At 40.0% G+C, this 17,156-nt stretch overlaps 1 protein-coding gene and 1 pseudogene across 2 annotated transcripts; one reads left to right on the top strand and one right to left on the bottom strand.

The window, feature by feature from the left end:
* Positions 1 to 882: 882 nt before the first annotated feature.
* Positions 883 to 2,675, bottom strand: LOC147491996 (putative F-box/LRR-repeat protein 8 pseudogene; annotated as a pseudogene). Its single transcript, XR_015199198.1, has one exon. The product of XR_015199198.1 is annotated as a putative F-box/LRR-repeat protein 8 pseudogene (transcript).
* Positions 2,676 to 10,727: 8,052 nt separating this feature from the next.
* Positions 10,728 to 11,447, top strand: LOC147491995 (uncharacterized). Its single transcript, XM_086567375.1, has one exon. The coding sequence runs from the start codon at positions 10,728 to 10,730 to the stop codon at positions 11,445 to 11,447; it is 720 nt and encodes a 239-aa protein (XP_086423501.1).
* The last annotated feature ends 5,709 nt before the right edge of the window (positions 11,448 to 17,156 follow it).

The raw sequence follows: 17,156 nt of genomic DNA, 5'->3' as shown, positions 1-17,156 counted from the left end.
GGGAACAAACAAACAGAAAACTTCTAGAGACGTAACCACAATCTATACTGCATGTCATAATAGTAACACCATTAAAATGATGCTCTGAAACTTCGAACACAAATAGAATGACAACATGCAGAGAACTTCACACCGACAAAGCATATAGAATGACAAATAGAATGACAACATACACCTTATCATCAATCTTTAAGAAGAGATCTCTCTTTCTTTAAACACTCTCTAGATTTTTATCAAGAGCCTCACTATATCCACCACAGTGATTCACTATTACTGGTTCAGCTGTAGTTTCAACTTTCAATAACAAGATTTGTGTGTCTGCAAAAGTCAGATCTGGGAAGAAACGTGTGCAAAAGTCATAACCACCTACAAGTAGAAGTACAAGCAAAATATACTACTCGGGAATTAAAAGATACCTACAGGGAACACTTTTATGTACATCCACTGATCCACTAAGACCATTGGAAGACCATCATATTATAACCTAATACACAAAGCTACCCAGATAATTGCTTGTAAAATAACCAAAACCACCCAAATCACTTGTCCTAATAACTACCTCATACAAACTATCATTACTGTTCCGAGTAATCACTCAAGTTAGTGCATTTTCAGTTAAAGCAACCAGGACCAAAACTAGTGTAATTGTAAGAGATGAGTAGAAACCTTGAAGTAAGATGACACTAATGAAACTTTATTGTGGAGCGTTGTACCTACTAACTATATATGCAACAGCACGACTGCTTTCTGATATAATGCGCTTAATAATATACAGTATGGAACAGAAACCAAACTATAAAAAGGAAAAATACAAACCATCCGAAATGTCCTTAATCAAAGAAATTGTGTTATAAGAATGCCTCAATCTTGCCAGACAACAAATAACCACAGAAGCACGTCTTCAAAGATAACATATAATAGTTGCTTATGTTTCCATACAAATATGCAAGGGTGCTTTCTTGTAGCAATTTTTTTAATAAAAATAATAAGAAGGCATCCCATGTGCCCATAACACGTTCCTACCAAGAGAATAGGAAAACAAGAAAATGCATCTAAGTGAAGGGACTATATATTCAGTGCTCTCAATGGTCAACACTTTCTACATCAAAATTATTCCACAACTTTTGTTACCTGCATATTGATCATTTCAGACAAAATACTTAAGCCCCGCAACATTTTCCTCTAACCCACCTTCGCCTGCAACATCCTCTGGAATTTCATTTGCACCTGTATCCAAATTAACAGCCAATGATCCATGACTTTCTCTCAACCAATTTACACCCCTGCACTTCCTAACCTTCACCTTAACCAAACTAGGACAACCCCCAGCAAGTGCTTCCATCCCATGATCTGAAACAGGACACCCTTTGATACAAAGCTTCCGCAAAGCCCCGCAGTTAGCTGCAATACACGATATTTCAGCATCCCCAAATGTCTCACTTCCACAAAGCGCCAAACATTCCAAATTCTGGCAATTAGCAGCTAAAAGCCCCAAACTCAACAAAGTAGGATTGACATCAATCAATACCAACTCCTTAAGATTAGGACATCTTCTAGCAATAGCAATCAATCCTTCATCCCCAATCCTATTCATCTTCGACCCATCAATATGAAGCTTCCTCAAATGCTTACACCTATCCGCCACAAGCCCAACATTCGTGCATTCCGGAGCCTTAACAAGGTGCAAAATCTCCAAACCCAAACAATTCGACACGGCCCCAAGACCTCTATCACTAACTTGAGGCCTTTCTAGATGAACTTCCACCAAACAACTAACATTCTCAGCAAACATTTCCAACAACCCATCCCAATCCCCAGAACACCTAAACAACTTGAACGTTTTCAAATTCTTCGCCCCGACAATAAGTGGACCTATTAAATCGCTAGCAGCGCCTTTCTTTATCCCACGAAGATGCTTAACTGAAAGTTGTTAAAGCATACTGCAATTATAAATCACAGCATTCATACCTTTAGCACCAAAATTACAAGACCCAACTGATAATTTCCTCAGACCTTTACAATTTTCCGCAAAAGCAACCATACCCAAATCACTTAAATCCCGACATGTCCTCAATTTCAGCCCAGTTAAATTCCGACATTTCAAAGATATCAATATTAAAGCTTCATCTCCAATACTTACTGATCTACGGTCGCATTTTAATGATAGTTTTGAGATGGAGTGAAAACGAGTAAACAGTAATGGGATATATGAAATGAGGTCGGATCTTGCGTCGAGGGAAAGTCTAATGAACACTTTTTACGGTCACCAGAATTTAAGGATTGGAATATAAGGGATAAACAGTTGTCTGGTAGTTCTGAGATGGAACGGCGAGGATGGTTAGTGGGCCCGGGTGGAGCTGATGTTGTTGAGGGGGACTGGTCCATAAAAGATGGTGGTGTGGTGGTGGCTAACGTGAGCTGTGAGAAAAGGAGCTGCGCTTCCTTCATTAGATAGAGAGAGACAGAGAGTGGGAAAATAGATGTTTTAGTTAGGATTATTTCCTTTCCTTCGAAAAACCGTAGTTGGTATTGACATTGTGTTAAATTATGTTAGGAGATACATATAGTTATTAGCTAGTTAGGTTAAAGATATGGGATTAGCTAGTTAGGTTAAAGATATTGAGTGTAGAAGAAGAAGAAAAAAGGATAGAGGCACAAGAAGAATGTAGGGTTTAGACTATATTTACTCTAACCTGCAATTTATATATTTATACTGGTGATAGACTTCACCGAAATAGCAACTACTTAAATAAGATACGGTCTCACACTTATAGAATGTGTGAGACCGACTCTACATACTTCAACACCCCCCTTCAAGCTGGAGCATAGATATCGCTCATACCCGCTTGTTACCAATATAATTCAAAACTGGACGGTGAAGATACCAGCTAGCTGATCTCGAGACGCCACATAAGAAGTAGACGCCACATAAGAAGTACTAATCTCCTTTGTTTCAACCTTATGTCTGACATAATGACAATCTACCTCTATGTGCTTAGTTCGCTCATGAAATAATGGATTAGAAGCGATATGAATGGTCACTTAAATTGTCACAATGAAGAGGGATCGGTAGCTATACCGAAACCTAACTCATGTAGCGGTTACTTAATCCACATTAACTCACTCAAATCCGCGAGCCATAGCTCTATACCAAATCCTGCACTAGACTTTGACACAACTGTTTGCTTTTTACTCTTCCATGTCACCAAATTTCCACAAAGAAAGGTACAATACCCAGTGGTGGATCGTTTATCTGAAATTGATCCTGTATAATCAGCATCTGAATATCCAATAACATCAAAATTTCCATTAGAACGATATACCAATCCACGACCAAGAGAACCTTTCAAATACCGCACAATACGAATAACTGCCTGGTAGTGAGGAATCCGTAGTGCATACATATATTGAGATACCACACTGACTGCAAATGAGATACCTGGGCGAGTGATAGTAGCATAGATCAGCTTTCCCACCAGTCTACGGTATCCCTTAATATCGGCATACAACTCTCCAACATCTGAGTAGAGTTTGTCGTTCGAATCCATAGGAGTCTCTACTGGGCGAGCACCTAAATTACATGTCTCAATCGAAAGGTGTCTAATACATACTTTCTCTCGTGGAGAGATGAATTTCACCGGGAACCTTGTAACTTCAATGCCTAAGAAATACTTCAGTTATCCTAGATCTTTGTCTGGAACTGTCTTGAGAGATTGACTTTAAGTCGATCAATACCCTGTTTGTCAGACCCTGCGACAATGATATCATCAACATACACAGCTAAGACAATAATCCCTTGCTGGGTCTTTCGGCAAAAGACGGAATGATCATATTCACACCTAGTCATTCCATTAGCCATCAAAACCTGGCTAAACTTTGCAAACCAAGCTCTAGGAGACTGCTTGAGCCCATAAAGAGACTTCTTCAATCGACAGACTTTCCCACTTGAGCAACAAAACCAAGAGGTTGTACCATATAGATTTCCTCCAAGAGATCTCCGTGTAAAAAGGCATTTTTCACATCTAATTGAAACAGAGGCCAGTGATGATGAACATCAAGAGAAATAACAATACGCACAGAGGCTAACTTTGCAACTGGAGAAAACGTCTCGGAGTAATCAATACCATAAGTCTGGGTAAAGCCTTTTGCAACTAGGCAAGCCTTTAAACGAGAAATAGTACCATCCGGATTATGCTTAATAGTGAAAACTCACTTACAAGCAACCGCTTTCTTCCCCGAAGGAAAATCTGTAAGGACCCAAGTGTCACTAGAATACAAGGCACTCAACTCCTCGTCCATTGCTTGCTTCCAACCAGGATGGGATAGAGTGTCCCTGTAGTCAGAAGGGACAGCGACAGACAACAAGGACATAACAAAAGACTTGACAAATGGTAGTAAATGATCACTGGAAACATATTAAGAAATAGAATACTGAGCATACTTACTAGGAAGACGCATACTGGCAAGTGGGCGTTCAAGTTTCCGTAGGGCAATAGGAACATCGAGGTCAGACGGAATGGCAATAGGATCCACAGACATAGTGGGAAGAGGTGAAGGCAGGGGAGTAGTTGAACTTTCGGCCTCAAACTCTCTGAATAGCAGCTGTAGGTAAGGGGCGCGTGTGCGCTTCTGGAAGGCCATCTGGTGGGCGCGCTTGCGCTCCATCTAATGGATTGCGAACATCAATAGAACGCACGCTTTTTGTAGGACCATTGGTATGACGCCGCCCGCCTTCGAGCTCCAACATCATCGATGCCGATAACCTGATTATGAGCTCCCTCATTAACACCAATAGTCGCAGGAAGATCATATTCAACAACACCAGATGGCAGAACACAATCCTCAATTGGTTCAGAGGACATCTTCCCTTCTAAAGAGTAAAACGAAACATCTTCAAAAAAAGTAACATCAGCACACACAAATGATTTGTGCAGATGAGGACTATAACACTTGTACCCTTTTTGTGTACATGAATACCCAAGGCAAACACACTTAATAGCACGAGAGTCCAACTTATCATGACTCGGTTGAAGATTATGAACAAAGCAGACACAACCAAAAATACGAGGGGGAAGATGGAAAGAAGGTTGATCAGGAAAAAGAACAGAGTGTGGTGTTTGTCCGCCTAACACTGAAGAGGGCATACGATTAATCAAGTATGTGGTAGTAAGGACTGCCTCTGCCCAATAAAACTTTGGGAGATTTGTTTGAAACATTAAGCATCGGACGACTTCAAGAATGGGTCTGTTCTTTCTCTCAGCAACCTCATTTTGTTGAGGTGTATCCACACAGGAGGTTTGATGTGTAATGCCATGGTCATCTAAAAAACACTTGAATATTACAGAGGTATAATCTTTGGCATTATCAGTTCGAAAAACATGCATGTGTGCTAGGGGTGGGCAATGGGTCGGGTCGGGCTAGCCCAAAATTTAAACATTTAAAGCCCTTAAGATATTAGGGCGGCCCTACGGCCCGACCCTAAAAATCGACATAGGGCGGGGTCGGGCCGGTCACAAGTCGAAAACCTCAAGCCCACCACCGACCCTAGCCCTCTTTTAAAGGCTTTAGGGTCGGGCTTTAGGTCGGGCTTTAGGGCGGGCCTATATATTTTTTTTTTTTTATATATCGGTTTTAAACTCATTTATATTACAAAAATGTACAATAATCTACAAACTCAAAGTCCAACCAATCTAGTAATAATCCTCGTGATAAGTCCAAAATTTAAAATGCACATCCACAATCTAATGACAAGTACATCGAGAGTTCGAATTTGTTCTTCCTTGTACTCAAACCTCACTAAAATTACATTTAACATTGAAATACATAGACAAATAATTATATTATCATTTTAAAGGAAGAAGTAATATATATAAAGAAGAAACATAATAGTTTTGGTTAAGGTCATGGAAGTTGTTAAACTATTTGTAATATCATAAATTATTTCTATAATAGATTCAAACAAATATAATATTACATTTCTTCTAATTTAAAAGTGATTCAAGCTTTGTATATGGAAATGAAAATATTGGCTTTTGAACAAGTGATGGAGAAAGGTTTGAGATTACAAATGTCATTTTTCCTCGACAAAGGTTGTTTTGGTTTCTATGTTACAAATGTCCGCTCTCAGATTTTGCTTTTAATGGTGTGGAAGGAAATCTTTAGTTTTAGACTTGGCTTGGATGTGAATAAAAATATAATTTATAAGAAATAAGTGAGAAAAGAAATTGAGAATAATAAGTTATGGACTTTGACTTGATGATCAAAGGAATAAAGTCTTATTTTTATTAGGCTAGTGCTCATTGTTCTTCATGGTCGCTAAGTTGACAAGTTTTTGTTATATAAAACAAGTTATTGGAAGTACCCTTGGGTGTAAGTGATAAATTACAAAGGACAATGTTATTTTAATTGAAAATATTTAACAAAGAGTTGGACAATTATGGTATGTGTATTTATAGTGAAAGTATGAAAAGGGCGGTTAGGGCTTGGTTAGGGTCGGCCTATGTTTTAGAATCTTAGCCCTAGCCCTTAGAAGAAGGCATTAGGGGGGGGCGGACCTAAACTCGTGAGGGCTTTAGTTGTGAGGGCTTTATAGGGGCTTAGAATCGGTCGGTCGTGGGCGGGTTAGTCGTTAGGGCCAAATTCCCACCCCTAATGTGTGCAGAATATCGATTAGTAATCTCAGCATAGAATTTTTGAAAAACAGAGAATACTTGAGAACGATTTTCCATAATATATACCTAACAAACACGAGAGAAATTATCTATAAATGTAATAAAATACTTGGCTCCAAAAAGGCCAGTGGTTCTACAAGGACCACAAACATCTGAATGGACTAACTGAAAAGGAGCACTAGAACACTTATTTAACCTATTTTTGTAAGTAGCACGACGATGTTTAGCTAACTCACAAACCTCACAACTTAAAGACTGAATACTAGAAGAAATACTGGGAACTAAACTTCGCAAACTAGCCAGAGAAAGATGACCAAGACGTCTATGCCACTGAACGGGAGAGATTGAGACTGTGAGAGCCTGCTTTTGGTGAGAGTGCCCATAACCATCTTGAAAGTAATAGAAGCCCCCATGCTCATATCCCCCACCAACTAGTGTATTTGTCTGTAGATCCTGAAATACAACTATGAGTGGAAGAAAACATGACATTACAGTGAAGAGATTGGATGAGACGATGAATAGACAATAGATTAAAAGGGAAATTTTGAATAAGCAAGACAGAGACAAGTGATATATTACGAGTTAACTGAATAGTACCCCTACCAAGAATACTAGCCTTAGCCCCATTTTCTAATATGACATATGATGGTGTGTGAGTATACTCAAGATTAGAAAACAAACTGGGGATTACCTATCATATGATCAGAAGCTCTTGAGTCAATGACCCAAGAGTTGTTACCACTAGTATGAAGACATGTTTTACCTGAATCGGCTAGGGTTGCAGTGGGTTGGTTGGATGAACTCGATGAACTGACTGGAATAGCTTGTATCCGCTTCATCAGGGTTGCAAGGTCTTCTTGAACTTGTTTAAAATCGGTCACTTTCTGATCAACTACTATGTCATTGTTGGCTTTGCACAAAGGTGGGCGTCCTGTTATATCCTAACAAAAATCATAACTATGATTTGTGTGCCCACAATGCTCACAAGGGTAAAAACCGCCAATACCACGACCACGACCACTCCCTTGGTTACGACCACCTCCACGTCCACGACCGGCTCTACCCCTTCTACCTCCATTACCACAACTAGAGGAGGGGTTATTATTGCTACTTGGAGGGATCAATAAAGCCGCACTGTCATTGTGCCTTGGAGGAGGTGCAGTAATACGAGAAAGACAAGAATAAGCTTCAGACAGAGTAGGGAGCTTAGATTCAACTTGAACTTGGGCTTTCACATTAGCAAACTCGAGACGTAGCCCAGATAGGAATTTTGAGACTCGAAATTCCTCTCTTTGTTTCTTCAACTGATTTATGTCTGTAGTAAGTGGGTGATAAATATTCAGTTCTTCCCCACTTGCTACGAAGATAATTGTAATATTCAGAGATAGACATATCGCCTTGAGTGAGATCAAAGATGTTCTCATACAATTGAAAGATACAAGAAGTATTATGAGATTGAGAGTATGATTCATGTAGATACTCCCAAATTTCCTTAGAGGTTTTGAAAAACCGCACAGTATTACAAACATCCTTTTCCATAGTATTCCACAGGAAATTCTTAACCAAGGTGTCATCTTTCGTCCAGGTTGTCTTTCCTTTATCATCTGGGGAATCTGTCAGATGATTTTCCTTACCTTTTCCAAAGAAGATAAACAAGATGCGCCTCGCCCATTGAAGGTAATTGGCAACACCCTCCAATTTGACAGAGGTCATACCAACAAAGAAAATAGACGTATTATTGAATTCATCGGATTTTGGAACAACATCAGTCATTGTAAAGAGAAGAAAAACTTACTTGATGGAAAGAATAAGAAACTGCGAGATACAGTACTCCGAGCGCGTGCACGCCTCGAAGACTCTTTAACTGAGCGAGTGCATGCCTGCACGTAGAAATTGAGAGATACAGCGAGACGACGATGTATGTGGCACCATATTTGCACCATTATAAACAACCATCGTTGGGTACCATTATAGTGCCACTCACTACTAGGCACGATGCCTAAGATTATGGCATGCCAGCGCCGCCCAAAATTATGGCGTGCCTGCGCTGCCCAAAATTATGGCGTGCCTGTCCTGCCCAAAATTATGACGTGCCGGCCCTGCCCAAAATTATGGCGTGCCTGTCTTGTCCAAAATTATGGCGTGCCTGCCCTGCCTAAAATTATGGCGTGCCTGCCCTGTTCAAAATTATGGCGTGCCTGCGCTGCCCAAAATTATGGCATGCCTGCCCTACCCAAAATTATGGCGCCATAAGCTAGATATAGCAAGTTTAGATTTAGAAAACATATTTGTCAAGATATGCTTCCATATTAAGACTTTACATAATTACATAAGATTTTCTAGCAATTAAGGAAATGATATTTCTCATTATTATCCTATAAATACCCCATTCCTTTGAAACAAAGAACTACGTTCATTTGAGAGACTTGATTCCAGAGAACGATTTGGATAATGAGGCAGCCATTGAAGATACAGTCTCAACAATTCATTACAACAACCTCCCTTACGAAACCATTGGTGTGTTTGGGCGAGTTCTTACCCAAACATAATTGGTGCCGTCTGTGGTTCTTACCAACGAACCTTCGTCCACGTTCTTTCTTCCAAGATTCGGTAATGGCAAAAACAACAAGTGAGCAAGTGAGCAAGAACGCAAGATTACAACAAGAAGAAGAAAACAACTTACCCAATCCCGGAGTTCCGACTAGTCAGACCTTGATGAATCAACCAGTCGCTCCAGATCTACAAGCTCAGCCTTCAAACCTCCAGGTGCCACGACAATGCAGATCTAGACGTACACCACTTCAGGCTCTAATAACTCATTCTCAAGATCTAGAGGCAAACAAAGCGGATTCAGATAATATGGAGATAGGAGATGAAGATGTGCCTTTAGAAGTGTTGCGTCAGAGATTCAGAAGAGAGAAAGAACATAACAACTACTTACAGAAGCAACTGGATAAAGGGAAGCAAGTACAAAGGGATGACGCCGATGCTACATCTTCCACACCGGCAAGAGCCCTCAGATCTGGTGAAAATCGGAATGTATTCAACCGACTACAATTTAATTACGCTACATCCCATCCATTGGAGCCTGTCCCTGAGCATCATCAGAATCACTCAAGGTCAACTAGACATACATCCCATTCAAGAAGGCGATCCAGATCTCGAAATACCAACAACACTAGGCGTAGCAGTGGTCATAACATGACAAGATCATTGAAGGTTGATCATAGCGCATCAGAAAGGTGGACAACATCCACCATAAGGCTCAATGTTGGACACCAAGATTAGGACCTCAGAGACGAATTGCAACATGACCTTAGACATGGATTGAATGTAGCAAACCGATACAGACAGGTTAACAAAGGTTAGCCTAGAGTACGACGACCCCAAAGAAGCGCCTCCCCAGTTCGACAGCTTAGCCCTTTTTATCAGCATAGGTCTCGCAACCTAAGGAACCAGCCAAATATTGAAGAAAGCAATAGTTGGGGGCGACAACACCATGAGATGCAACGTGGTGAAATTACTCCTCAAATCAGAAATCTAGAAGTCACAGGCGGGCATTCACGGAACAACAAATCAAAGACATTGTCAAGAAAACAATAACCAACGTGGGTGTCGCTAATGCACGATGGAAATACCTTGCAGTGAACGAAGATGTCGTCGGGAGATTTTCCTTAAATATACAAAATGCAGAGTATCAGGAAGGATTCAAACAACCAGAACTTCCTACATTCAAAGAAGCAGGAGGTGACCCGAACGATCATATTATGGAGTTTAAAAGTAGGCTAATTCTCTGGCGCAGAGATGACCCCCTTTTATGCAAACTTTTTCCGTCTACGTTAAAAGGAGAAGCTCTACGTTGGCTTTCCAGCTCAATCTATCGCGTCATTTCAGGAATTAGCAAACCAGTTCACAGATTAGTTTAAGCATAATTGGACACGTCCTAAGGATGTCAACATCTTGCTTAACACCAAGCAGCAAAAGGATGAAGCACTGGCAAAGTTCGTAATTCGTTTCCACCAACTACAAGCAGAGGTCACCGATGTCCCTGACGTAATGATCATTCATGCATTCAAGGAAGGAGTTCATTTTGATAAAAACAGAATCTACAACTCCCTTGTACGGGACCCCCCACAATCAAAGTCCGATTTGTTTGCACGAACGCAACAGTTCATTAATGTGGAAGAAGATGTCAGATCAAAAGCTTCCAGAGATAAAAACTTTCGGAGTAAAGACTCAAACGAAGGTAAAGAAAAACATAAGCAAAACATATCGGAAGGGCAACAACAGAAATCTGAAAATGTTAACACAGTTCGTGAGGAAATGAAGCTCACTCCATTCAATGCCAAGTATGATGCGATATATGAGAAGATCAAGGAACGCAACTTACTTTTTCCTCTGATGCCCTTACCTGAACACACTAAGTCTAAATGTGACAAAAATCTTTGGTGTCACTTCTATAATGATTTCGGCCATGAAACAGAAAAGTGCAGATCCCTTAAGGGAAAAATACAGAGACTAGTCGACAAGGGACAATTAGACGAGTTTTTGCTTTCAAAAACTGTGAAGCAAAATTTAGTAATGACTAGCCACAATGTCATACTAGCTGGTCATGCCAAAATCAATGACATTTCACGAGCAAGGCAAAAGTGTGAACAACGAGCTAAGTTCGATTTCTTCGTGAATTTTATCACGCCAATAACATTGATTTTGTTGAAGGAATTCGTTCAGAAACTACAGAGCCTGGTCCCCTATGTTTTAGTCATAGAGATCTAATTGGCGTCCATCATCCTCATTATGATCTTTGTCGTCATCTCGCTTTTCGTTGGATTATGGCGAAGTTCAAATGCATCATGATAGGTAATGCTTGGAAGTTACATCCGGTACGTCGTTTTTGCGGGGTTGCTACAAGAACATGCAAAATGTAAAAAATTTAATTATTGCAGAAAATAATCCAATCATTGGGTTTGTGGAACAACAACAACCCCATAGGGAAGAGTCTCTTTACCACGCTTAATGGACAAGTCAATCGACATTGAATTCCTTCGATGAATTGCAAATCCCCTTACAATGCAATCCTAGGAAGGGACTGCTCCACAAAGATGGACGCAAGATGAGTCTCTACATTTCACCGTGCAATAAAGTTCCCATCTCTTGACAAAATTTGTAACATCTTGCAACAGACGGATGGCTTCCACAATCCGCGAAAAGGTCTTGGAGGAATATCGTCAGTCGGATATGTGGGAAAATACAATTCTCAGTAATTCGCAACAAGTATCTAAATCAGAATCAGTCCCACACAATATTTACACTGCTAGTTCAAGAAATGAAGGACCGCTGACCATAGACCGCCTTTTAGAAGTTCAGATTGGGAATTTAGGCGGAGAAACAACTTTCATATCGGCAGAACTGATGGAAAATGAACAAAAGGAAATGGTAGCACTCCTCAGAAAGAACAAAAAGATTTTTGCTTGGTCAGTCGAGCATATGCCAGGAATTAGCTCAGAAGTTCAATGCCACACACTTGACATTGATCCTACCATCAAGCCAGTTCAGCAGAAGCCTAGGCGCATGGCCCCAGAAAGAAAACTCAAAGTCAGAGAGGAAATTGATCGTTTACTCTCAACTAAGTTTATACGGCCAATTTCATATCCGCAGTGGTTGTCTAATGTGGTTGCATTACCAAGAAAGAGGGGTAAAATGAGAGTGTGCATTGATTTCCGCGAACCTTAACAAAGCTTGCCCGATTCATCCCTACCCTCTCCCACGAATATCGAATTGGTGGATGCTACGCCTAGCTACCCACGATTATCATTTATGGATGCGTATTCGGGTTACCACCAGATCCCACTAGCTGTGAAGGACCAAGAAGCAACTGCATTCATAGCTGACCAAGGGATTTTTTGTTACCAAGTTATGCATTTCAATTTAAAAAACATAGGGGCTACGTACCAGAGGATGATCGACACCATATTCGGAGATATGTTAGGCAAGACAATGGAGGCTTATATTGATGACATGGTTGTAAAATCCAAATACAGTGGAGATCACATCTCTGACTTACAATCAGTTTTTGACAGAATTGATGAATTCAACATGCGGCTAAATCCTTTGAAATGTGCTTCCGGACTAATATAAGGGAAATTTATAGGGTATTTGATGACTCATCAAGGCATCGAAGCTAACCCAGAACAGATCCGATCCATTCAAGCCATGCCCTCTCCAAAAACAAAAAAGGAGATTCAATAGCTCACAAGGCGCTTAGCAGCACTAAATCGATTCATCTCTAAGTACTCGGACCGGTGTCGTCCTTTTTTTCAGACGTTAAAAGACTCAGCAAGGTGGAATGATGATTGTGAAAATGCTTTTCAATCAATCAAGAACTACCTGGTCTCGCCACCAATCTTGGCCAGCCCAGCTACAGGGCAACCTGTTGGAGCTTACTTGGCATTCTGATATCTGCAGTAAGTGCGATCCACGTTTCATCGATGGAGAAGACGGTCGTCCGATCTTCTTCATTAGTAAAACACTAATGGGGGCGGAAAGCAGATATTCGAGAATTGAAAAAATTGCTCTAGTGTTGGTTCATGCTGCCAGACGCCTCAAGCTGTATTTCCAAGGGAGATTGGTCAAAGTATACACGGAATATCCTCAACGCAAAGTTTTCCGAAGTGCCTAGGAATCAAGTAAACTCGCAGAATGGGACATCTACTTAAGTGCTTATAACATCAATTTTGAACCTCGCGTTTTAGAAAAGGGTCATGCACTTGCATCCCAAATGGCATATTTCCCTATCGACAATTTCATCCCTGAAGTCAACCAAGACGAAGGCATCTCTAGTGAAGCGCCAGCAGTTGGGGGCGAGGAAGGCCCAACAAATCTTACGGCCCTATCTCCCGATTCATGGATGGTTTACACGGATGGCTCACACAACAAATTCGGCTTTGGATTAGGATTTGTTTTTATCAAGCCAGACAATTAGTAGTTTGGGTCGACAGTTCCTTAGAACTGGTCCTTGAAGTAATATTCTTTTGTTTTTCAGATTATCAATCATCAATAAAATGCATTATTCCATAGTTCTTTATTTTCATTCAGTTAGTAAGTCAAAAATAATATATATCAATTACTCAGTTACCATTCTTAAAGACAAACAGTTGATATGAAGGCTCAACTCATGGAGTTTACGTTTTCAACACTTCTCTCCATGCACCAAAAAGTCGTGGAGTTTGCGTTTTCAACACCTCTCTCCATGTACCAAAAAGTCATGGAGTTTGCGTTTGCAACACCTTACTTCGTGCATCACCAAGCCATGGAGTTTGCATTTTCAACATCTCTCTCCATGCATCAAAAAGTCCGTGCATCACCAAGTCATGGAGTTTGCGTTTACAACACCTCTCTCAATGTGCAAAAAAGTCATAGAGTTTGCGTTTGCAGCACCTCTCTCCATGCGCCACAAAGTCGTAGAGTTTGCATTTGCAATCCATGCACCACAAAAGCTCAAATTTTACAACAAAGCTCAAGTTTCACCAATATTTTATACACACCTTAAAACTGGGGGTAAGCATTGGTTGATATTGAATAGTTGGAATATCTATCCAACTGTCGTAGAATATGGTTGTTTCTCCAGTGAAATGCCAACAATTGGGGGCGACTGCGAAACTTTTAACGCCTAAAAAATTTCTCCATCTAATTAGTATTGAGTGTTTTCATACCACTGGTGTTGCCTGAACTAAGCAGTGAACAAAAACAACGATCAATTTCATGGTCGTACAAACAGCCTTAAGCATTCATGCCAAGCAAACAACCTTTGGTTGCTTTCTTTTCACAATCTTCACCTTTGTTTATAACTTCCACTGTCGCATCCTTTTTGAACCAGTTTTTGTTATTATTCTTAACCACAAGGAACTAGTTCCATCCGGCAAAGAGGGGGCAGTGTATGTGCCACCATATTTGCACCCTTATAAACAACCATCGTTGGGTACCATTATAGTGCCACTCACTACTAGGCATGATGCCCAAGATTATGGCATGCCAGCGCCGCCCAAAATTATGGCGTGCCTGCGTTGCCCAAAATTATGGCGTGCGTGCGTCTGCCCAAAAATTATGGCGTGCGCGCCCCTTCCCAAATTATTATGGCGTGCACCGCCACGCCTAAAATTATGGCATGCCTGCCTTGCCCAAAATTATGGCGCCATAAGCTAGATATAGCAGGTTTAGATTTAGAAAACATATTTGTCAAGATATGCTTCCATATTAAGACTTTACATAATTACATAAGATTTTCTAGCAATTAAGAAAATGATATTTCTCATTATTATCCTATAAATACCCCATTCCTTTGAAACAAAGAACTACGTTCATTTGAGAGACTTGATTCCAGAGAACGATTTGGATACGTAGGCAGCCATTGAAGGTACAGTCTCAACAATTCATTACAACAACCTCCCTTACAAAACTATTGGTGTGTTTGGGCGAGTTCTTACCCAAACAGACGATACCACGCCTTCCCCTTTTGAAAACCTAACGTACTCCTTTTTATCAATACCGAGAGATTGCGGAAGCGAAATAATACTATGACAGCAACTAATACTAAAACTGGAACTTTGAAACTGCGGATCTCTCTCCTAGCATTCTCTAAACAGAGTCGGCTCCTGATACCATATTAAATTATGCTAGGAGATACATATAGTGGTTAGCTAGTTAGGTTAAAGTGATGGAGTGTAGAAGAAGAAGAAGAAAGGATGGAGGCACAAGAAGAAGGTAGGGTTTAGAGTATATTTACTCTAACCTACAATTCATATGTTTATACTGGGTGATAGACTTCACTGAAATAGCAACTACTTAAATAAGATACGGTCCCACACTTATAAAATGTTTGAGACCGACTCTACATACTTCAACACATTGTATAGAACGTACACATAGAGTTTGTGGCATGACTCATTTTGAAAGCTCATTTTAGTCATCTTATTTGCAGACTCATCTCCATCTTCCTTAAAATTTAGCAAATTAAATGTTGCTAGAAGAGAAGGACAAAGATTTGGTAGTATATATATGTTTCCACTTTTATTTTGAAACATGCAGTGAGTCCTTAACACTGCCCAATTATCAAGACCCTCCTTTACAAGCAAAGAAATTAAATCTTTTGCCGGCCTTCTGATTAATTATGAGACCAATGGTATGCCCCTCACTGAACAAGGAAGGAACTTTGACACCTTCTCAAATCAACCTTTCTCTGTACAAGTTCTGTTCTTTGTACAAATTGAATGTGGATAGGAAGTGCACCCTCGATTAAGGTGAAGCTCAAGTCTAACAAAGATTTTCCTGGTTCAGCCAGTTGAACCCTGCGTCCCCTTTTTTCTTTTTGCCAAGTAAGATAGAATTGTAGTATTGTTATAATCTAAATGTACATGTAGGGAGAGTGGTTCAGTAGCAAAGATTGCTCAAACCATGCGTCCTTGTGCTGATATTGCTTATATATGCAATTTGTGCATGTGAAACTTCACAGATTTAGAAGCCAATAGCCAAAGACTAAGTTTGTACTGTTAATTACTCATTTGTAATCGTTAATTCAGTCTTCGTTCATTACATTGGTGGGGTTTTTTTTATAGCTAACTTTCTGAGAGTGTGTGATCATTCTCTGACCAGGGGTGTAAATGTTTTATTTTGTCTAACCTTACTAGAGTAGGTAATTTGGGGGAGATGGATTGGTTAATTGGGTTTAACCGAGTTCGTATGGACGAATTGCCTACATATCCAGTTCTCTCTCTAGGGGTGTCACACCCCAATTTCGGCAGCATCTAAAAACATTATTTGTCCCCGACTCTTGATCTCAGGGTGTGCGCCTCTCCACTTCCAAAGCCCATAAACAGTTTAAAATATGGGATAATTAAAACCAATAAAAATTTTAACTTAAACAAAGTCCTCTTCATTATAAAACAATTTACAAATGAAAATGTAAATAATATTATCTCAACTGAAAATCTATATCACCTCAAGGGGAAAACAAAACACAACCTTGAAATGCAATGCTTAACCACAAGCAAAGAACAATCTTCTTCATCACTAAACCTTGTCAAAACTTATCAACTATGTTCATTGAATGAACACACCCGATAAACAAACATGCAAATCGGTTGGCATTATAAAAATCTTTGGTGTGAGTAGCCCTAAAATACAACATATAATATACATATATATACACAATCCATAAAGGCAGTTAGTTCCTCCACCGAGGCCTTTTAACTTTCAACGGCTAATATAACATATCTTAAAGTTAATAAAGGCGGTTCCTCCCATCGAGTGCCTTTAACTTCCCACTAACCACACAACAAACTATACTCATAATAAATAAGGCATGTAGTTCCTCCATCGAGGCGCCTTAGGTTCTAACTAAACTATAACCAGCCAAGCATATACAATCATCTATCTAAAGATACATCATTAACCAACACATTACCATAATTAGATTATTTCAAGCTTTCT

Source organism: Coptis chinensis, chromosome 6, assembly GCF_015680905.1.
Source record: "Coptis chinensis isolate HL-2020 chromosome 6, ASM1568090v1, whole genome shotgun sequence".
Taxonomy (NCBI): domain Eukaryota; kingdom Viridiplantae; phylum Streptophyta; class Magnoliopsida; order Ranunculales; family Ranunculaceae; genus Coptis; species Coptis chinensis.
The sequence above is the reverse complement of the archived record's forward strand: the minus strand, read 5'-3'. Positions and strand labels throughout refer to the sequence as shown.

Bases quoted from the DNA above. Each gene is read 5' to 3' on its own strand.
- LOC147491995 (XM_086567375.1), top strand. From the start codon at position 10,728: ATGATCATTCATGCATTCAAGGAAGGAGTTCATTTTGATAAAAACAGA.